The sequence below is a fragment of the Rhinolophus ferrumequinum genome, chromosome X (genome assembly GCF_004115265.2).
Source record: "Rhinolophus ferrumequinum isolate MPI-CBG mRhiFer1 chromosome X, mRhiFer1_v1.p, whole genome shotgun sequence".
In the NCBI taxonomy this organism is placed as follows: Eukaryota; Metazoa; Chordata; class Mammalia; order Chiroptera; family Rhinolophidae; genus Rhinolophus; species Rhinolophus ferrumequinum.
This window is the reverse complement of record NC_046284.1, coordinates 114,107,065-114,129,798: the sequence shown is the minus strand read 5'-3', so window position 1 is coordinate 114,129,798 and position 22,734 is coordinate 114,107,065. Positions and strand designations below refer to the sequence as shown.

The 22,734-nt window shown below is 41.1% G+C and overlaps 1 protein-coding gene and 1 pseudogene across 5 annotated transcripts in view; one reads left to right on the top strand and one right to left on the bottom strand.

Moving 5' to 3' along the window:
* Positions 1 to 22,730, bottom strand: part of CTPS2 (CTP synthase 2) — a 99,250-nt gene extending 76,520 nt beyond the window's left edge. Inside the window, exons 1-5 of one of the 5 annotated variants that reach the window (XM_033106687.1) lie at positions 22,315 to 22,730; positions 21,365 to 21,418; positions 13,141 to 13,345; positions 8,796 to 8,966; positions 6,858 to 6,958 (exon numbers count right to left, since the gene is read on the bottom strand). In XM_033106687.1, coding sequence (XP_032962578.1) covers positions 6,858 to 6,958; positions 8,796 to 8,966; positions 13,141 to 13,306 — 438 coding nt within the window. In that variant the 5' untranslated portion in view covers positions 13,307 to 13,345; positions 21,365 to 21,418; positions 22,315 to 22,730. Of the gene's footprint in view, positions 1 to 6,857; positions 6,959 to 8,795; positions 8,967 to 13,140; positions 13,346 to 16,831; positions 17,168 to 21,364; positions 21,419 to 22,314 lie in introns of those variants that run through there. The other 4 variants (XM_033106678.1, XM_033106693.1, XM_033106672.1 and 1 more) reach the window with 4 other exon arrangements.
* On the top strand, positions 21,436 to 22,142 carry LOC117022585 (60S ribosomal protein L12-like; annotated as a pseudogene).
* Positions 22,731 to 22,734: the final 4 nt, after the last annotated feature.

The following is a 22,734-nucleotide window of genomic DNA, read 5'->3' as shown; positions in this document are numbered from 1 at the left end:
TGTTAGAAATAAAAAAGAAAAGTGCTGTACATTTAAGAGGGAGAAGAAGCAAAGGGAAGAGAAAGTGAAGACTAGAAAATAAAGTAAGAAGAAGGGATGGTGTGTAACAGCTAGGTGAACAGGAAAGAGAGCAAGCAGAGGCTTAAGAAGAGAGAAGAAAGCGAGAGCAAGGAGGACTTCTAGAATGATCTGATTCTGGTGTTCATATCACTCTGCCTGTTGTGTGGAGAGATGGACTAAATTAAGTGAGTGAGTCATGCTATCACTGATTCACTTGGATGTTACAGACTAGTAAATTCTCCCCCCACCCCAAAATGGGGGATCATTATAAGCCTGTCAACCCTTCACCTTATCAAGACTGAAAATGTTAAACAGTAAAATGGACGGCTTTAAGAAAAGAGAAGGAATTCATAAGCAGATAAAATGATTCAGCATTAGGCCACAGAGAAACAACATCAGCTTGGTTCTACCAATGGTCCAGTCGAAAGGTAAAATTCAAATCCAGTGACAATATGAGAAAAGTGAGAGGCACCTGGCTCTGCCTGGTGTGAAATAGTGAGCATTCTCTCTCTCTCTCTCCCTCCCCTTCTTTCTCTGTCTCTCCATGAATGAACACACCCGAGCACTGCGCGTGTACACACACACACACACACCTACACACCTGCAAGCATCTGAACAGTCCCCTTGCAATGGTGGTACTACTAGAATTAAATCAGTACTATTAAAACATGCTGGCTTTCTAAAACAAGCAGTACCAAAAGCCCTGAGAATATTCCCGACAGTATAATCCTTTGACAAATGTTAATTTACAATGTGCTTTCAATAGTTACTTAAGCATTTTACTTTAGCCCAGGATAAAGTTCACCTTAACCCATCCATCCTCACCATATTTAAATACTTAAAGACTATCACAAGGATTTTAAAATGAATTTAACATTTGAGCAGCTACTCCATGCTCAACACTATACATGAGGTGCTGGGAAGAATTTAAGACAGGTGCTCCTGAGGAGCTCAGAATGTAGCAAGGAAAATAAGGCAGAGCTAGGGAACAATAATCCGGAGTAAAACTTCAGCACTACGTGGAATGTTCTGGATGTTAAAGAAGAAGAGATCACGGTGGGCCCAGCCCCAGAATTCACCATCTTCTCTGGCTTCTGCTACCTGATGGGGTCTGGAATCTACTTCGAGCCCTGACCTCTTCCCAGCACCACTGGGCTTTGTGGCCAGTTTGTCCTTGACAATAATTACTCAAACTTACCGTGTCCCAAATTGAGCTCCTGGTCCCCGACCTCTGGGCCTGTTTCTCTGGGTGCTTCCTCATCTCAGCAAATAGTATCTCCTCCCACCAAATGGTTCAAGCTAGAATTCTTGGAAGTCATTTTCCATGCTCCTTTTTCCTCACCCAACCCAGTTCAGTGGGTCATACCTCCAAAACCTCTTGCACAGCTCTCCATTGCTTTCATCCTAGACACCCAAACCCACACCATCTTTTGCCAGGATTACTGCAGTAATCTAAACCACGGGGTGGCAAACCATGGCCTGCTGCCTGTCTTTATGCATAAAGTTTTATTGGTACATGGCTATGCCCATTCGTTTACATTTTGCCTATGGCTGCTTTTGCACTACAATTGCAGAGTCAGTAGCTGTGACAGGGACTCTCTGACCTGCAAGGCTAAATATATTTACTATCTGGCCCTTTACTAAAAAAGTTTGCTGACCCTCAATCTTAATAGCCTCCCAACTTCCACCCTCTCCAGTCCTACAATCTAACCATTTGTCACACACCAAGCTGAGTGACCTTTTAAAAACTCAGAATATCTCTCTCCTGTGCTTACACCCTTCTGTGGCTCACTGCTTCGCTAAAAATAAAATCTAAACTCCTTTATGCAGCCAGCAAATGGCCCTATTTGATCTGGCCCTTGCACAAGTCTCTAACCTCATCTCATGTCCCCACCCTGTCACCCCCACCCCCACATCTTGCTCTCTGTGCTTGGGTCCCACTGGTCTTTCAGTTCCTCAGATGGGCACGCCCTTCCTTCCTGCCCCGCCCTCCGACCCTCTTTCTTCATCTGCATCTATCTCCCTTTTATCCTTCAGCCCAGGGAGCTGTGTCCCCCTCAGAAAGCCCAACCTTGATCACACACCTAAAGCAGCCTCCCTCCCCCGGCTCCCTATCACAGTACCCTGTCTGTGCCCTTCCTGATAACTCACCACAAGGTGCCATTATTTTATTTGCGTCCTTGTTTCCTGTCTCTCTACCCCTCTAGGCTGTAAGCCCCATGAGGGCAGGAACATGCCTGCCATATATCTCCAGCATAAGCCCAGCGCCCTACACACAGCACTGGGGGTTTAGGTTAGTTGTCAGGACAGGACAGAAGGGTGTCAAAATTCAGTATAAGCCCTAGGTAACAGCATTCTGGTACCTGTTTCCATAATTACAATGAAATCAAACTAAGAAGTCTCAGGATTTCATTGCTACAGAAGAAATTATCTTTAACTCAGATAGTAAAACATAATTAAAATTCAAGTTTCCCGGGTATGGAACAGATAGAAACATATGATCGTTCTGTAAAAGAATGACAATCTTAATTATGAAAATCCAAGGAAGAGCACAAGCAATCAGGAAACTGGCAGGGGGTGAGCAATATAAGGGCTCAATAACTACAGTGCAGGAGAATCTAATGGGGAAAATTTTTTTTTAGGAAAAAAAAGAGGTCTGCACTTAAACTAAACCCTATGGAGATAGCTTCTGTTTTTTGATGGGGGCATTCTGGGAGTCAACAGGAAATCTGGAAAAAGGAGGCAAAAACTTTAAACATTATTCGCTTCTGCCCTCACGTGGCCTGCAGTGGTACTGCATTCTCTCTGCTAATTCGGAAGGTTCCCTTACGTCCCCTCTGGCTCCCCATTATCATCGTGAACAGAAAGTTTCAGTGTTATTACTAGAATAGTCATAAGTTAATTATTTCCCCACATAATAGGGAAAATAGCACTCATGACAATATTTTAAGATCTATCCAAAGTTGAAATTGAAGCCGCAGCAAATTAATGAGATGTGCAATGTCGGTTTTGCCTTAAAAGAAAGGTGTCCTCTCTTTTGAAAAGGAAGGAGGGAAGGAGGGAAGGAAGGAAGGAAGAAAGGAGGGAGGGAGGAAGGAGAGAGGGAGGGAAAGAGCGAGGGAGGGACCTTTTATTCTTTTAAGCCAGGCAAAAATTATTGCAGGTTCATGCTTAGTTAACCTGTACTAAAGCCTGTCAGCTCCACTGGCCTGAGACATCAACGCCTCACTACAAAAAGGAGACATTTCAACAGCTTCTACACACTTAAAACTAAAAATCAGCTTTGGCGGCCCTTCTTTGAAAGCTTAAATCATGCACAAACACAAATGTTGAGCACAACTTAAAACAAACCCAGAAGGATGTCTGACCTAATTAATGTCCGATAAGCAAATACAAACATCAGGGTTGTATGGAGAAGAAGTTTTGCTAGGGACAACGTGGCACCGTTTCTCTGTTTCCATGACATTAAAAATTGAGACAATGAGTCCTGAATAGCAGGAGTCATTGTCTCCTCATCTTTGTAGTTATCATAAAGCTACTAGTTATTAAAGTGCTAAATTAATGTTTGTTAAGCCAAACAAGTCAATTCAAGAGCAGAATAAAAAATATAAAGAACATACACATGAAAAAAAAAGAACAATATGCATGTTGTTTGCTAAAATGTTTGCTTGTTGTTTGTTGAGATGGAAACTGCAATTTAATTTGAGATGTCATTGAGAATTCTTTATTTCATTGTGCAAACAATTAAAGTCTGACTCTATAGCAAAGTTCTTTGTAAAATGATGACAAAGAGACTCAAGTGTGCCAGCCCCAGAATGCAATATGAAAGCTTTGTTCAAGGATGATTCTCCAAAAACAATGGCTAGAAAAGCTGGGAAGATTAAAAAGTATTAATAAGGCTCATCCCAAGGTCAAATTGGGCTTATGTTTTAATGAAGTTCAGGGGCAGCTCAAGTACATTAAAAAAAAAAAAAAATTTTCTCTTTTTTTGTGATTACTATTAAAAATATAGACTTTTCAAAAAGGAGTAGAATCAGAGAATAAAAAGCAAAAACATCCATACACATGACCATTTGGAACTTTCCCTGTGATTAAGCTAATAGTCTTAAGAAAAGGCTATTTTTTCACCTACAAAAACTAAAACAAAATGTCTGTCAATGGATGAATGGATAAAGAAGATGTGATACACACACACACACACACACACACAAATGGAATACTGCTCAGCCACAAAAAAAGAAGGAAATTTTGCCGTTTGTGACAACATGGATGGACCTTGAGGCTATTATGCTAAGCGAAATACGTCAGAAGGAAAAAGACAAATGCCTCACTCATATATGGAATGTAAAAAGAAAAAAAAAAGGACAAAAAAACCCAACAAAAACAAACTTATACAGAGAATAGATCAGTGGTTACTGGAGGGAAACAGGGGTAAGGATGGGCAAAAGGGGTACAAGGGGTTAATTGTATGGTGATGGATAGTAACTACACTTTGGGAGTGATCGCTTTGTAGTGTATACAAATGTTAAATTATACTGTTATCCAAATACACTACGTAATACTTGATAATGACAATAAACGACTATGTCACTGGTTTATGTACTTACTACACTAGAATTTTTATTGCTATTTTAGAGTCTACTCTATCTACTTATTTGAAATGTTTGCTGTAAAACAGTATGCCATGTTACGCCAGCAGCAGCCCCATATATCTCAAGTTTACTGCGCGCGTCTCTTGATTGCATCATTTTCGCTTGTTCTTGATTTACTCTCATGTTTTGCACAGTGACAGGCTGTGCAGGCTTGTAGCCCAGGAGCAATGGGCTACCCCAAACAGCCTGAGTGTGCAGTAGGCTAGACCGTCTAGGCGTGTGTGTAAGTGCACTCTATGATGTTCGCACAGTGACAGAATCACCTGATGACACATTTCTCAGAACTCAGACATTCCCTGTCATCAAGCAGCGAGTGAATGTGCTGACGGTATCTGTAGGCACCTCACAGAGTAAATGAGATTCTTATCTCCCTCCTTCACCCCCAATACTTCTCCACCCCCTCCACCTCAGGAATACTCTTTTCAAAGCTGAGATCATTTACATCCTTGCTTTTAAGCCTCATCTGATGGATCCTGAGATTGAGTCCAAAAATTGAAAATCAGTAAATGGAGTGAGCGTGTCAATCTCCTTCACTGTAGAGTCAATCTATGCCCCGTTACATCTCCGTTCTCATATCAGATGGTATTCTTCCTGGAGCTTTTACCTGCCTTTCTCTTTTCTTATACTCTTTGTTTTTATCATTGCCCAATTTGTTTGCAAACTATTCACTGTATTAGATAGTAAATATCTTTGAAGGAAGCAAGCCTAATTAGGCAGGTGTATTCAATTTGTAAAACTTCATCAACCTATACATCTATATGTACACTTTTCTGTGTTTGTGTTATACTCCAATTTTAAAAAATTAGAAAGGAAGCATTCCCTCTTGCCTCGTAAATTGTGAAGGAATAAATACCAAGGAAGAGAAAATTTTGTATAGCACACTTACACATTTATATTAAGTTTATCAGCCATACCATTGCGGTAGTATAAAATAGTGAATATATACTATGGCACATTATGTTAAGTTTATCAGCTCTATTATTAACAAAATGGATCTCGTAGATAGCATAATATCTATCTGCTAACACGATAGCGATGACAATAATAACAGCTAACATGTTTATTGAGCACTTTCGAAATCCAGACATTGCCAAGTGCTTTTATATTGTCACATTTAATCCTCACAACAACTCTGTTATTATCATCTTGTCATTATTACAATATTACATTATTATCACATTGTTATAGATGAGTACATTGAAGCTTTGAGAAGTAATTTGCCAAGAGTCACACAGGCACCTTAATAATGGCTAATAATTTTTGAGCACATACTATAGATCTGACACTATTCTAAGCACTAAATGTACTGACTTATTTAATTCTCAAAACAACGAGTTAAGTATTATCATTATCCCTATTTACCAGATGAATATATTGAGACATAAAGAAGTTAAGAGAACTCGTCCAAGGTCGCCCAGCTGGTAAGGGACCCAACTAGGCTATGAACACAAACAATCTAGCTCCAGACTCTAACCACTGACCTATACACCACTCAGGGGTCACAGGAAGAATTTGACCCTGGGCAGTCTGACCCTAGGAACCAAAATGTTCATTATTCTGCTCTCCTGCCTAGCTATTACGTCAACTGACATTTAGATAAGGAGTATATGGATGTTATTCTCATTCTGCACATTGACAGTAAGGGAAGAAGTGAACAAGTAGCAAGTTCAAATACTATGTTCTTCCTTTAAACTGCTAATACCTCCAAATCACCTCTACCATCAGACTTCCCTAACTCCGTCTCTCTCTACTTCCAATGCACTTTGCAAATGCTTCTCAAATAGCGCTCACTAGAATGCATTCAGTTGTGTGAGGCAGGGTGATCTGCAAGCTCCTCAAGGCCGGAGACTCCTAACCCAGGCTTGGTAGAGGAGCCCCAAACATTGACGTCATAAGCAACTGATGTCTTCACATGCAGGTTGCTGCATACCCACCCCAAGGGTACTTACTCTGTTTAATGCCAATCTTGCCCACTGACTTGTGACAAGGGCAGGGACCATTTATGTCACTCCCCGGTGTAATCCACCTCCTAGCCCAGTGTCTGGCACACAGGAGACCATCTCTACATATTTGTTGAATGAATAAAGATCAGATGCTTAAAAACCCAGAAGGATCGAAGTTTATAAAGAACAGTGCCATGCTTACCTCAATAACGCATATCTGGGGCTCTTCCTTATGCCCATCCACGGGCACCATGGCTTGATTCATAACCCACTCCTGGACAGCATCGGTAATGTGAGGGACAACTGTAGAAAGAATGAATTAGCACAAAAGCTTATTTCATGGTCACGAGAAAGGAATGTATCACTACCTTTTTGTCTTTTTTTTTTTTAAGGAGGGTGCAGCTCGCAGTGGCCCAAGTGGGGATCGAACTGGCGACCTTGGTGTTATTAGCACCACGCTCTAACCAACTGAGCTAATCGGCCGCCCCATCACTGTATCGCTGTCTTTAGATCTCCCAAATAACCTGACAGCCACCTGGCAAATTAGATAAGCTACAGTCCTAATGCTATTATCTTCCGTCACTGAAATTAATACCACAGGTGCAGTATAGATTTAGTCATTTAAGTGTTATGTCTTTTCTCTTGAAACTGACCGACCCCAGAGCACAAGAAACAGAAAGCAGAAATACCATCTTTGATGCAACTAGAAAGCACCTATAATGCCAACAAAAAACTGTGCAAGGAGGGCTGCCTAGGATGCTGAATGCTAGACTTCAGAGGAAAGAGGGACGCACAGTGGCCGGGCCCTGCAGACCCTAGGCAGCCCACCAGCCAGTGTGGGGGAATCCACTCAAGAGGGTATAGACAAGGTCTGTGTGCTGACCAGGGGCCTGTACCTACTAATGTCAGCTGAAGAGGACAAAAGGTAACATCTCCGCAAGTCTATGAGGCCCAAGGTTCCCTTGGGTGGTGAGCAGGCTTGCAGCTAGCTATCTCAACTGAACAGACAGAAAAGTGACATACCCGTGGGGCATGGGGACTCGGCGCAGCCACCTAACCTAATGTGATGGCAGGAAGTAGAAACGTTAGCCTTTAGGAAGCTGAGGCAAAGGTGCACCTGTCACCTGCCCCACCTCACCCCTGCAGCACCCTGGAAGGCAGGAAGAAGTCATCTTTGATCAGTGCATTTGGAACGACCCACTGCACATGCCTGGCCCACTCCTTTCAGGGAGGATGAGGTCTGCTGCGTTCTGCCTCCATGTGGACAGCGCAGGGATTAGGGGTCCGGGTCCAGGTCTGGGGACTTGCCCTCTCCTCCATCATTGGGACAACACAGATGTGAGGCAGCAACTCTCCCTTCCGTGGGTCTTCCCAAGACTGACACTTGGGGGAAAACTATTAGAAAGCATCATTGTACTGGAGATCTAAGCCACACCATCCAATTTTAGCAATAACATAGCTGATCTTTTGCTCTCGATCTGTGTTAATCCTACATCTACTTCTCAGCTGGTTCTAACATGAAAGTGATTTAAAGGGGCTAGGGAATTATCACCTTTACCCTACCATGTAGGAACTTACAAATACAAGACTTCAGAGGTGTGTGTGAGGGAATCTCTTCTAAGATAAAAGAGAACCATACCATCGAGGGAAAGGGTTGGTGAAAAAAGGGTCAGCCCACGCTACCTGCCACTCCAGTTCAATCCCTCAGTCCCTCCCCAATGCTGTCCTTCAAAGGGGAGTAATCACGCATGCAAAGATATGAGAGAAAAGGAGAAACAGAACATATTAAATAAAAAACAAAAAAATAAAACCACAAAAAAAAGCTGCACCCCAATCAATCAGATAAAAAAACACACGAATAAATGGTTCTCCATGGATTTTATAACTAAAAGCTAGAGAGAGACAAGACAGGCAATATATGGACTAAGGGAAGCAATGGCCTTAGTAAAAAAGAAAAAAAGACTGATGAAAATACAATCAGGAACATGGAGGATGAACTTGACACTTCTGAGGAAAAGGGAAAGATCTGAAAAGGATTAGAACTGGTAGAGGGCAAGGACCTCGTCACGGTCACGTCTATTTAGAGCAGGATGTAGGTGCTCAGCACGCAGGGCTCCCTAATGTTTGTGGAATATAATACCTTGTACGGTTTTCCCCAGGAAGTCACCACGCCTCTCTTTATTAATCACATGCTGATATATCTTCCCAGTGGTGATGTTGTTGTCTTTATAAAGATTAATATCCAAGAACCTTTCATAATTTCCAAGGTCTAAATCAACTTCTCCACCATCATTTAAGACAAACACCTCACCTAGAAAAAAAAGGCAATGTAAAAATTTTTAATTTGCTCCCAGTAGATCATTTTTCAAAGACGGACACATTTTATTAAAAAGCTGCTAAGAGACTTATTTATAAGCCATATTCTATCATCATTTCATTATTTTGATGGAAAAACTTAACAATTCAATTATATCCTTGAAAATGCATCAGAAAAATTCCGGTATCCTATTATGGTATTTTTTTAAATGCTTACTGAAATTCTGTCTTCAAGATTTAACTTTTTCAAACTCATCATATACCACATGAAAAAGGGACTCTGAAACAGCAATTTTTAAAATTAATAGCAATTTACTTCAAAGTACAGGTATCTTGGACTCTGGAAGTGACATAAGAAAGTTTTAATTGACTCCCTTCTTGGTTAAAGCCACAATTAAACAAACAGTAGGTGAAAAGCAGGGCCCCAGGGAGCCCATGGGGCAACTTGGTGAAAGTGAGGCAAAAAAACCAGTGTGTGCAATGAGCCACCTGCACAACAGCACCATGAAAAAGGATCTAGATGTAGACTTAAGCACACAAGGAATACCTGCGTTGATTATTGGGCATGTCTCTGGGTCTCCAGTGTCACTTGGGGGCGTCAATTTGGAGTCCAATGTTCTAAAGCCACCTTATAAGAATTGAACCTGATTAAGGAAATTCTATCATTTACTCCCACTGTGAGATGTTCACAGCAAAAAAGGTTGGCTCGTTTACAAACCTAATCAGAAACCTTTTATATCCTCATTTATGTCTCCCTTATAAGGTACCTAAGTGTTGTGGGGAAGATCTCTAAGGACAAAAGAGTAAATTGATGAAATTGCAATATTTTCCTATTTCCCAAATTCTATTTCCAGTTCAAATTCCACTTTCTCACGTTAATCAGGAAGCACTAATCTATGAAAAAGTCTTTTTACTCTGATCATCTTAACTTCTGACAAATAAGAGAAGATCTCTGAAACCCCTTTAGGTAATTTAAGCCAGATCCAGTTTGGCAGTACTCCAGGTATATGGCAAAGGTCTTCAAATTATAAATTCCTAAATTTTAAAAGTATGTACGCATTATGTTCTTAGAAGAGAAAGAAAAACTATAGATGACAAGTCTTCAAAAACAGCAATTATAATTAAAATTCCAACAGATTTTTTAAAACTTGATAGTGACAGCAAAGTTAATTTGGAAGAAAAACAGGTGTGATTACCAAACCAAAAAATAAATAGAAATAAAAGCCCTTACAATGTAGGAAGATTGAAATACATATATATTTCAATATATATAAATATAGAATAAGATAACATTAACAAATACACAAAACCAAAATATCCAAAAAGGTCTCTATTATATAAAGGAATTTAACATGTGACTCAAAAACAAAAGATATCATCACAAATCAAAGTATGTAAAATACTCAGAAATAAACTTCAAAGAAATGTTAGGACTTACATGAAGAAAACCTATAAACCTTACTTTAGAGACATAAAAGAAGTTATGAATAAAATCAAAGCCACTTATAAAGTTCCTGAATGGGCCAGTCAATACTTTCAGTGTTTAATTCTTCCCAAGTTAATTTATAAAGTTAAAGCAATTCCTGTCAAAAACTTCAATTTGATTTCTTGTAAAGTTTGACAAAATAATTCCTAGTTAATCTTGAAGACAGTGAACATTTCGAAATATTTTAAAAAAGAAGAAAAGAAATAATGAGAAAAGTCCTGACCTACTTGATAATAAAAAGCTGCAGCTATTAAAATGGTAGACAGGAAGAAACAAAGAGATTTGGAACAGAACAGAGTACAAAGACAGACCTAAGTATAGACAGAAATTTAGTACATAATAAAAGGTGGTATTTCAAGTCAGTGGAGAAAGGATGAAATCTTTGATAAACGCCACAAGGAGTAATTGTATAGTCAGAAAAAAATTTTGAAAAAACAAATTATGTTACATCCTTACCTCACACCAGATGTGTTAACAACGTTAAAGTAAAAGTAAATTAAACTATAAAAGTGCCAGAAGAAAATATGGGTGGATATTTAAGTATTCCTGGGGCAGAGAAGCCTAAAGGTGACATCAAAGGCAGAAACCATAAAGGAAACAGCTGATATATTTAATCACATAAATGGTAAATTGAAATGTATCAGGAACTCACAGAGGTCATATTAAGACAAATTTCAAACAGTAAAAATATATACATGTGATAAATATAGGTTAATATACTTTACACCAAGTATTCTTTAAAATCATTTTAAAAACCCAAAGGAAAATTGGCATATCACATGGCATTCATCAATTTTACTGCATACCAAACAAGCCTAAAATCTCAGCAACTTACACAACATTTATTGATTTCTCCCTCATGTTACATGGGGGCTGTGGGTCAGTTGTGAGTCTCCTGGGCATTCTCATTCCAGGACCCAGGCTGAAGGAGAAATATATCTCTTTATGGGTCAGGCAGTTCTCATGGCAGAGGGCAGAAGCACAGGAGAGACTGAGCCAAATCATGCCATTGCATTGAAAATTTGTGCTTCAAGAAGACATATGTCATATTCATTAATCTTCCATAGACAGAACAAATCACATGGCCAAATATGGCTACCAACCTCTCCACTTTGTCCAGGACTAATTAGGGCTCCCAGGATGCAGGACTTTTAGTTTCGAAATCAGGAAAGTTCCAAACAAACCAGGTCGAGTTAACCACCCTGTGCGGCCAAAGGCCAACATCAATGGAGCGGGGAAATTTACTCCACAGAAGGACTTTGGGTGACAGTTTCAAACAAAAATACAGTCTACCATAGATTTGCATAAATCATTCTAGAGACAAAATGAAAATCAAATCTAAACTAAAACGATGAAATACCCTTTTTTGGTTTTTTGGTTTATGCTCAGGTTAGTAAAATGTAAAAATAATAATATTCAGCAAGGATATAAAGAGTCGGGGTCTTTTTTCCACTGTTGATGAGGATGTAAATTGGTGCAGATCTACAAGCCTTATCGGAAAAATCTTGGAGACAAGATACAAGTTGGAATTTGGAATTTCTCTGATTATAGAAAGGACATAGAATACTTTCCATATATTAGAAAACACCCCCAAAGTAAACACATTCCAAGTGAAATAAAGACTAGAAATAGCTACCGCTTTATGAAATTTTTTCAATTTCAACATTTTTGAAACAAGACTACAAATAGCCACAAACCTATGAAGAATTTTAAAATTTCAGAACTTCATGGATTTTAGAGTTATAAATAAAGGATCATGAACCTAAAAACCTTTGGCAATATGCATTACGTGTCAAAAGGCTGAAAAACATACCTACCTGTCAAATCAGAAATTCCATACCTAGGTGTTTAAAAAAATAAATTTTAAAGATTTCCATCACAGTGTTGTTTATATCAATACAGTGGAAATTATTTCCTATTATTGTTCAGATTCTATGAAGCCTTTAAGAATACAGAATACATAAAAATATTCACAGTACATTAAGTTTTGTAAATTAGATTTGAAATAATGTAAGCTTGTAAGAGTCAACTCATTAACAGTTCAAAAACAAGCAAAACTAATTTATGGTGTTACAAGACAGTTACCTTGGTGGTTTGGGGCAAAAGGGGTTTTCTGGTTTTTGATTTGGGGGCTGATTACACAGTATGTTCATTTCATCAAGAGATACACATGATTTATGCACTTTCCTGATTGTGTGTAAAAAATTTTAAATGAAAGTAAGGGCTAATGTCTTTTTAAAAATAATTACTATGTACATCAAAATGTCCACATTAATAATAGTCACTCCAAGAAGTGGGAAACGGATGATTTTTATTTTCTTCATGCTATTATATATTGTCAATGTAATTGTCATATATTCTACATTGTCTGAATTTTCTCTTAACAATAAAATGTTAAGAGAAATATATAACCTTTATGATAAAAGAAAACTAATTCATACTGCAAACGGTGCAATAAAAACGGTGTCCTCACATTGTTTTCTAAAAGGGTGGACTGATTTGGAATGTCATCAGCAATCTGAACAATGTATCAACGACAATGAGAACATTCGCATATTCATAATGTATGATCCAACAGCTCTATTTCTGGAACTCCATCCTAAAGAAATGACCAAAATATAAGAAAGAACTGAAAGAGTTTAACCCAGTGCTTTAAAAGTGAGGAAGTGGTTCTCTTTCATACCATGCTCATAAGGTGAAAAAGTGCCCGCATCGATGTTGATATAGGGGTCGATTTTGATGGCAGTAACTCGGAGTCCACATGACTTCAGAATCGTCCCAATGCTGCTCGCAATGATCCCTTTCCCAATGCCTGAAATGACCCCACCAGTGACCAGAATGTACTTCATTGGCAGAGGAATGGCTGGGTGCCAACACCCAGATATAATCTGAAAGGTAATAAAACTGAGGATCAGAGAAGAGAAACATGTTCTTAAACCAGTAAAGCAAGTAGTGTGTTAATTAAACCAGAATTTCAAAAGTATACTGCATTTTTCTATCTATCCTAGATATTTGAAACTTTTGAAACAAAGTCTTATCTTTCAGGCTTTTAATTTTTGTCAACATGTTTAAGAAGATGTGGCTACTTTCTGCAAGCAAAGTGGCTGACTCCATTGACCTGATTTTCCATTTACCTCAACTCTGTCATGCAACAAACTTCATCATGAATAAACAAATTTCTCTGGGATTCAGAGGCATGGTAAAATTTATAAGAGATCAGGTGCTCTTGTCAGACAGATATGTACAAGCTGTACTTGGGCAAGTTACTAATCCATTCTGTGCCTGTTTCTTCACCTGCATAAAGGAAAAATAACAATCCCTTAGAATTCAGGGGAGGAGACTCCCAGTCAAGATGGCGGAATAGGTAAATGCTGTGCTTGCCTCCCTTCATGACCACATCAAAATTACAACTAAACTACAGAACAACCATCATTGAGAATTGCCTGCAGTCGAGCTGAACAGAAGTCCTATAACTAAGGATATACAGAAGAAGCTACTATGAGACTGGAAGGAATGGCAGACGTGGAAGGCCTGGTCCCATACCCATGTGTGGTAGTTAAAAATCAGGAGGGATATCTCAGCTGCAGAAGTCCCCCTGAGGAGTGAGGGGTTCTAGCCCCACATAAGGCTCCCCACCCTGGGGTTCCAGTGCCTGGAAGAGAAGTCCCCACAACTCCTGGCTATAAAAACCAGTGGAGATTGTGGCTGAATGAGACAGAGGGCAGCTGGAGTCCCAGGAGGTACTCTTAAAGGGTCCCTGTGCAGGGGCCTTCCGTGCTTGCCATTTCACCACGCATGTGCCTTAACAACGTTATCTGCGTAGTCATGGATGGCAGGCAAATGGGCAACTAAGACCAGTAACACAAAATTACAACCGCAAAAAAAGAAAGTAACTAATAAAAGCTAATAAGTATAAATCCCACTTTCTATTTTAATTCATGAATCTTTTTAAATACTTGGAAATTAAGCACAAATGCAATCAGGGAGGAATGGTTTCAATCACCCATTTATCTTATTTGTCAGCCCTCCTCAAAGGAACGCCCATCCTGATTTTGTATTGTCCTTTGCTTATCATTCAAAGCAAACTATCTTAACTGAAAGGTATAAAGTTATCTCACTTCTGAGCTGTGAGTTGAATTTGAACTACCTGACCATGGCGAGGGCGAGTAAACCGAAGCCATCCCCAATATACATGTCCCATCCCAAATGGCTTCCCTAAGTCCCTGGGCCTGCCTTTCTCTACACAATACACTTGGTCTCCTTCATCGACATTGGTCCTCTTCCCTAATTACCTGGCCATCCACTCATTTAGCTTAAGAGTCTCAATGCAAACCCAGAATGCTTCCTCCCACCCCCCACCCCACCCCCAGATCCAAAATGTATCTGAATATTCATCTCTTTCTACTCCTACTGGCCCAGGTTGTCATTATAGTGGTAATTTCTTCACAGCCCTCCCTTACCCATCCCACTGTTGACTTCTTCTATTTTGATAACTGCCCCTCCTCAAGTCAGAGCCTGGATTCAAATGCTACTCTGTCATTTACAGTTCTGACCATGGGCAACTTCTTCAACTTTTCTAAACCTCAATTTTCTCTACCTATGCAGTGCACAGGGATCAAAACAGTGCCTGCCTTATAGAGGTGTATGGGCATTTACAAGAGTGCACCGAAGTGTTAAATGAAGTCAGCTGTTATTATGTTCAGAGCCATCTACTTGCTGATTTAATCAGCGCACAAATGTTTGCTGAATGTCTACTATACGCTTAGCATGTTCCCAGGTCCTGGGGATTCCTGGGGTGAACAAAAAGTTAAGGTCCCTGCGCTCTTAGACTTCACCTTTCCTGTGCAATTAAGGCACAAATAAGCGGCGCTGTAATTATACCTTATTCTGGCACCGTCACACTGTTAAAATGACTTCCCATTTATAAAAGTTAGCAAAATCAAAAAATGCCATAGAAAAGTGGAGTGTAGGCAATTACGAGTTGTATATATTTTCAAATGTGCTTTTTGAAGCACATTAGATATTTTACAAAGACCTTCTTGATTATGTCACTTAATACCAAAGAGACACTTAGTCCTTTTTAAACCTCTTTTAAACAAACAAAAAGTTTGAAGCAAAGTTTTTAAAACTGCAGGAAAAGGCAGGCTCTTCAAGCTACTTCCTTCAATCGAGACGTTTTGTTTCCCATGTGAAGACTGAAGTTTTCACTTACATACAGTGAGCGGGACAAATTGTCTGTAAAATAGGAGTATGTAGGGCTACACTGTCTGCTGTCCTACAAAAACATTACACAAGCCAGCTGTGTAATTTTAAATTCTCTAGTAGCCATGGTAAAAAAATAAACAGATGAAGTTAACTGTAATAATCTTATTTAACCCAATGTATCCAAAATGCTTTCATTCTACATCTTTTTTTTTTTTGGTACTAAGTCCTCCAAAATCAGGTGTGTTCACTCAGCACATATCAATTCAGACGTGCCACATTTCCAGTGCTCCACTCGGCAGAGGCTGCCACACTGGATAGTGCAGGCCTAGAGCAACTCAAAACATCAGAAGCACCAAGAGACACCTTGTCAACAGCCATTAAAAACGCACTGTTAGAAGCGACAGTACTTACTGAATGATCCCATTTTATGAGGCTCTAGAATAGGCAAAATTAAGCTATGATAGAAATGGGGGGGGAGGGGAGGAGGATGTGGATTGACTGGAAGGGGCAGGAGGGAACATTCTGGAGTGATGGAAATGGTCTATGTCGGGGTAGTGGTTACAGGAGTGTATAATTTGTCAGACCCCGATCTGCACACTTAAAAGGGGGCATTTTATTGTATGTAAATTATACATCAAATTTGTAAAAATTGTTGGGAAAAGAAAGCTGTTTTGTAGCAGCATCGTACTTCCGCCCAGTGCGCCCTAACCAGCTATTATGGGGGAAACGCGAGGGTCGTTGTTTAACGAGTGTATAGGCGAGGAGAGGACAGAAAGGCCATTTCACTCTGCGCGGGGCTTCACTTCCGCCAACGCCATCTCAGGGCTCCCCAGGCCCCGGAGAAATGGGGAGGGGAGAAGCGCACCCTGGAGACGCTACGCTACCAGCCCAGGGTAGCGGCCGCGACCGGGCTGGACCGCAGTGAGCACCCGCGGGGCGGCCCCGGCCCCGGCCCCGCACCCACTGGGTCTGCGTGAGCTGGGTGCCAGGATGCGCCCGGCCGCTGGCCCCTCTCGGACTGGGCGCTGGCGCCATCGGGGAGGGGACAAAGGCGCCCGGCCTTACGTGAGCAGCCGGGCTGGGGGCGAGGGCGGAGAGGCCTTGGGGAACGCGGGTGGCCCCGGCGAAGAGGCCCTGGGAGCCTGGGAGAGGGCCGGACGGGGAGTTACCTGCGCGGTGGTAGTGGCGCCTGGAGGGTGGAGGGTGGTAACGACGGGCTCCGCCCCGCGGCTGGCCCGCGCTCACCTGTGGGGCTGGGGAGGGGGCCGCCGCTAGGGGTGTCTCGAGTAGCCCCCGGGTTCTTCCCGCCTCCGGCGCAGGCCTCGGGGTGCGCGGCGCCCTCTTCGCCCACCTTTCCCTCGCCCGCCGCCGCCGGCCCAGCTGACTCACGCTGGTGAGCTTGAGGTTTACACCCGGGTTTGTGCAATGCAACAAACCAGCGCCTAAAAAGTGACTCCTACGGCATACCTTCCCATCACCCTCTGCCCTGGACGCATTTGGCCCCAGGCCTCACTCTGCCTGGGACTGCTCCTCCCCTCTGCGGCTCACTTAGCAAAGGCCTTTCAGGGACCCAGGTGAACAGCACGGTCCAGCAGAGCCTTGGCCCCTTGGCACGCCGAGACCCTTTCGTGGGGTCCTCCTGTCCTGTTCTAAGCACTGTGAAGAACCTCACTGTCACAAAAGTTTGTGGGTCCCCTGCTACACTCCAGGAACTGCAGGAGTGCTGAGGAGAGGACAAAAAAAGGGGGTGGGGGATACCTGCCTTTGAGGGGCTCACAATCTGAGGGGTGGGGTCTACATGTCTATTGGAATCAGTAAGGTTCCCAGAACAATCACTGTGTATTAAGAAAATGCAGGAAGGCGGACAATCAGGACTTTACCAAGTGACTTTTTAAGAGTATTTTTGGAGGACGGTTGGTGCCTGGGAAGGAACACAGGAAGTTATTAAGGTGAAGGGAAGAACGTACACAAACCACTGAAGGAGAAACACATCTAACTATGGACAAGAGAAGGGTTTAGAGTAAAATGAAAGGGTTAGGAAAGGGGTGAAAATTTGGACACTCTAGTGTGCCAAGTTCAACAAGTGTTATTTGAACACCTAGTGGAGTTTAGAAACCATAACTATATAATGATGTTCAGATATTATTTTACACGATATCTAGATGTAGGTATATAGATATAGATATTTATGATAAAACCAGAGTTTGCCGTTTGAGTACAGTAGAAGGACAAGAGAATGAGGAAGTTGAGGGCACTGAAAGAACAGTAGTAATGCATCAGCGGTCTACTCCACAGAGGAAAGAAACAGAGAGCAGCAGGTCTCTGATAGACTGGGGGGAAAAGAAGAGAGGGACCAAAGACAGGGGCCCATGGGAATGAGGGAAGTGATGAGTTGTCACCAGAGTGTGGTATTGATATGAAAGGCATCAAAGGGGAAGTACTTCTGGATGGTATGGTTTAGGGTCTGACTGCTGAAACAGTCAAGTGAGTGGGCATTGCTGGCATGGGGCTAGCACCTACCAGGCCAGGGTGTGGGACACTGAGGACCCTGGAAGGATGGTGGAACTTAGAGGAGTCAAATGAGGTCAAGAAACCAAGTCTCCCGTGACTGTGCAGGAATGACCCCGAAGCTAATAGATGACAGCACCAAGCAAGTGTAGAGGGTTGTATGGCAAAATTAAATGAATTTCAAAACAGAAGGGAGTTTCTCCTGCCTAAGTATGACAGAGCAGTGTCATGGAAGAAGCAGTAAGGAGCTAGGGATAGTGATGTCAACTTCTGGGAAAATGAGCAGAAGCTCCACACACCAGGAACTAGAGGGGAGACCCAAGTCTCCGTGAAGGCCAGGAATGAATGAATAAATGAATGAATAAGATTTTTTTAAAGGAGGAAACACCTTGTAAAAAGGCTGGAGGCATAGAAGTTTGCTATGCTATGTTAGAAGTTTGCTGAGTAGTCCAGAAGACTCAGTGGAAGGATGCTTGTGATACAGGTTGACATTGATGGTAATACTTAACACCTGCCATGTATGTAAGGTTTCCTTCCACATTTCAGTACTTCCTTTCCTTTTTACAACCAGGACAGTTATGTTCTTCTCTTTGTAAATATGACGAATATGTTCTTCTTTTTGTAAATATGAGGCTTAGAGATGTGAAGTGCCCTGACCAAAGGTACATTAGCTAATATAAGTAGCAAAGCCAGAACATTGTGGGGAAGAAAAATAATATTTCCTCCTACCCCTTTAACTTCTTCTAGACTAATAATCAAATTAACATGAGACAGATTAACAGGAGAAAATGACCAATGTTATTACATATGTACATGTGGGGGTTCCATAAGAGTATGAGACCTGAGGACAGATCAGGCAGTTAAGGTTTATATGTCATCTTGAGCTAAGGAGAAGGGTAGGGGGTGTTGTTTGGGGGACTTCCAGGGCAGGAAGGCAATTCCCATGGAGATGGAAAAGCAAATGTTTGGTAAATAGATGTTTACTGAGCCACCTTGAACGATGGGACATAGGGAGGACTTAACAAATGGTCCTTGCTAGGCTCCTGTCTGTCTGTCACGCACTAGTTTATATTAAACTGTAGTTAGTTATCTCTGATGACATCTCCCTTCCTGGAGCAGGTCCTCTAAATAAATTCTTTTAGGCAGTTAGGGGGAAGGTCCAAGTTTCTTCCTGAGTCTTTCGTTTCTTGAAAATAATCAGCTTAAAATAATCAATATCTCAAAAGGTATATTTGGGGGTGGCAAACTCTGCTTTCCCTCAATATCAATATAAAACATCTGTCCCCAAAGCCAGACTCTTCACCACAGGATGGAAGTCCTCATCTTCTATGAGGCTAATGAAAGAAAGATATTTTGTGACTACAAAGGGGTTATTATGATAACTATTGTATTAGCAATCCAAAATGGGAAAAAAAGTGAGCAGAAAAACAAATTTGATAATAGGGTTCAGAAGACAGACTGATTTCTGTGGGATAAGGTTGTGTCCTACTTCAACAAGTGTTTATTCATGGCTTACTTACTACCAGCGTAACATTGAGGATAAAAAAGAGAGGAAAAGAAGTCTGTCATTAAGTTGATTGTTCATGTTTTTTTAAATCTCTTATTTTGAAAAAGTCTTCTTTTCCAAATGATTGTGAGAGACAGAATGTCTGTCCCTTGGGGAATATAGCCTTCACCAGGGATTTGGGTGGTCCTGGAGATAAAGCAAAAGGAAGGCTGAATGGGCTGGGCCCCCACCTCTGCTATCAGAAGGGCCAGCACTGCATTCCTTTTGGAGAAAAAACTCGAAGAGTAACAAGTCAAAAGTATTCACCTGTTAGATGGTGGACTTAGAACCTTCCTCCTAGGCTTCTGAATGGAATTCTGAGCTCATTCCAATTACACTTGAACTAAATATCCTTTTTTCTGGAAAGTGTTGACCACTTTCAGGTTCTCACTTACTCAATAAATCCTAAAAAGACATTGGTCCTAAGATGTCTCTTGACTTTCAAAGCTGAATCAATACCCAGACTCTAAAAACAGGTTGGAATGTCATTGATGCCACTGCATTGTACACTTCAAAATGGTTATAATGGCAAATTTTATGTTTTATATAATTTACTATAGTTTAAAAAATTAATAGTGTAATACACCAAAAACCATCTAATTGTCCACTTTAAACTGGTGAGTTTTGTGGTACGTGAGTTGTATCTCACTAAAGCTATTTGGAAAAACAAAGCAAAACAGGTTGGGCTTGTTAAGCCAAATTCCTGGACCTGAATTGTAAATATACCTCAGGCTAGAAAACTGGAGATCAGGGAAATCAGAATTGGAATTCATTCCCCACATACTCACGGGAACTAGGCTACTCTTCTCAAAATGGTGGGAGGACGGGGAGGACTAAGGGGTGTCCTTCACCAACAGATTGTTTGAGACCGTGTTTGGAAAATATGTTCATGAACTCCCTGCTTTGAAGGGGTAGTTGTTAACTTGGCCAGCTTTTTGTTCATTTGTTTATATGTTATTACGGAAAAGGTTAAATACAGAGGATGCCAAAAAATGTATACACATTTTAAGAAAGGAAAAAACTATTAATTGTAATAATATATACGAATAACAAAAGATGAATACAAGTCACGTTTGATTTCTGCAATTACAAGAGGTGCTCAGAGTGGTTACCATCAGCATCCAGACACTTCTGATGACGGCGAACTCCTGCTTGAGCATAGACAACATCTCTTAAAATGTGTATACATTTTTTTGGCATCCCCGGTATATAGAAAAGCAGACATAGTAGTATAACCACCCAGCCTCAACAATTATCAACCCATGGCCAGGTTTGTTTTCACCTATATCCCCACCCATACCCTCTCCCGCATCTTGTATTAATTTGAAGCAAATGCCAGCAACCCTATAATTTCATTGGTAAATATCTCAGTATGACTCTCTAAAAGAATGCCTTTATACACACACATACACACCCCATTGCAATTTAAAAATTAACAATTCCTATGTCTATAAACATATGAATTGATAAACAAAATGTGGTATATACATACAATGGAATGTTATTCAGCATTTTTTAAGGTAGCCTTTCTTAAGGCAGGATTTTAAAGAAATTCTGACACATGCTACAATATAAATGAACCTCAAGGACATTTGCTAAGTGAAATAAGCCAGTCACAGAAAGACACATATGGTACAATTCCACTTACCTGAGATTCCTGAAGTAATCAAATTCATACAGAAAGTAGCTTGGTTACCAAGGCCTGGGGAGAGGAGAGAATGGGGAGTTGTTTAATGGGTACAGAATTTCATTTTTGCAATACAAAAAGTTTTGGAGATTGGTTGCGTAACAGTGTGAATGTGCTTAGCACTACTGAACTGTACACTTAAAAATGGTTAAGATGGCCTATGGCTTTTAACTTGGAGGAAGCCAAAGTGCAAATTTCTTCTGTCATCCGGAGTCCAGTTTCATCAAACACCAGCCACCTCCACCAGGCCGCTGAAGTTTATTGGTTCAATCCCAATGAGATTAGTAGTAAACCTGAGGTGCACCACTGGGAAGTCGGTGCCACGTCTGCCCTAGCCCCCAAGATCAGCCCCCTGGGTCTCTCTCCAAAAAACGTTGGTGATAACATGGCCAAAGCAACCCGTGATTGGAAGGGTCTGAGGATTACAGTGAAACTGACCATGCAGAACAGACAGGCCCAGATTGAGGTGGTACCTTCTGCCTCTGCCCTGATCAGCAAAGCCCTCGAAGCACCGCCAAGAGACACACAGAAGCAAAAATTATCAAGCACAGTGGAAATATCAGTTTTGATGAGATTGTCAACATTGCCTGACAGATGCAGCATCTTTAGCTAGAGAACTCTCTGGAACCATTAAAGAGCTCTCCGGGACTGCCCAGTCTGTGGGCTGCAATGTTGATGGTCACCACCCTCATGACATCATAGAGGGTGCAGTGATGCAGTGGAATGCCCAGCTAGTTAAGGACTACAAAGGAAAAGATTTCAATTAAAGATCATTTGACAACCAAAAATAAAATGGTTAAGATGGTAAATTTCCTGTGTATTCTACCACAATTAAAATTTTGAAAATTTAGCAATTCCATAATTTCATGATCTATCAAGTGCCCAAACTTCCAATTCTTATAATATCATACCTTTCCCCCAATGTGCTTGTTTGAATTAGGATTCGAATAAAATCCACAAAGTGCCATGCATTATGTCTCTTAAATCGTTTTGAATCTATAGGTTCCCTTTCTCCCTTTCCTTGCTATTTATTTGAATAAACAATATCGTTTGTCCTGTGGTTTCTCACAACCTAGATTCTGCTGCCTGCATCCTGCGATGTCCTTTAACACCTTTCTCCGTCGTCTGTGTTCTCTGTAAATTGGTAGCTGGATCTAGAGGTTCTGGGCTAGTTTTGATTCCGACGCAGGAGGAGGCTAAAGATATCCACTTCCACGGGGCCAGCCCAGCTGAACCAGAAAAGGCGAGGCTAAGTCACCAGCCAAGCTGCTTAGAGTGACAAAGACGCCGTCTATACGCCTAGGTCAGCCACTACACAGCTGGTGATGGAG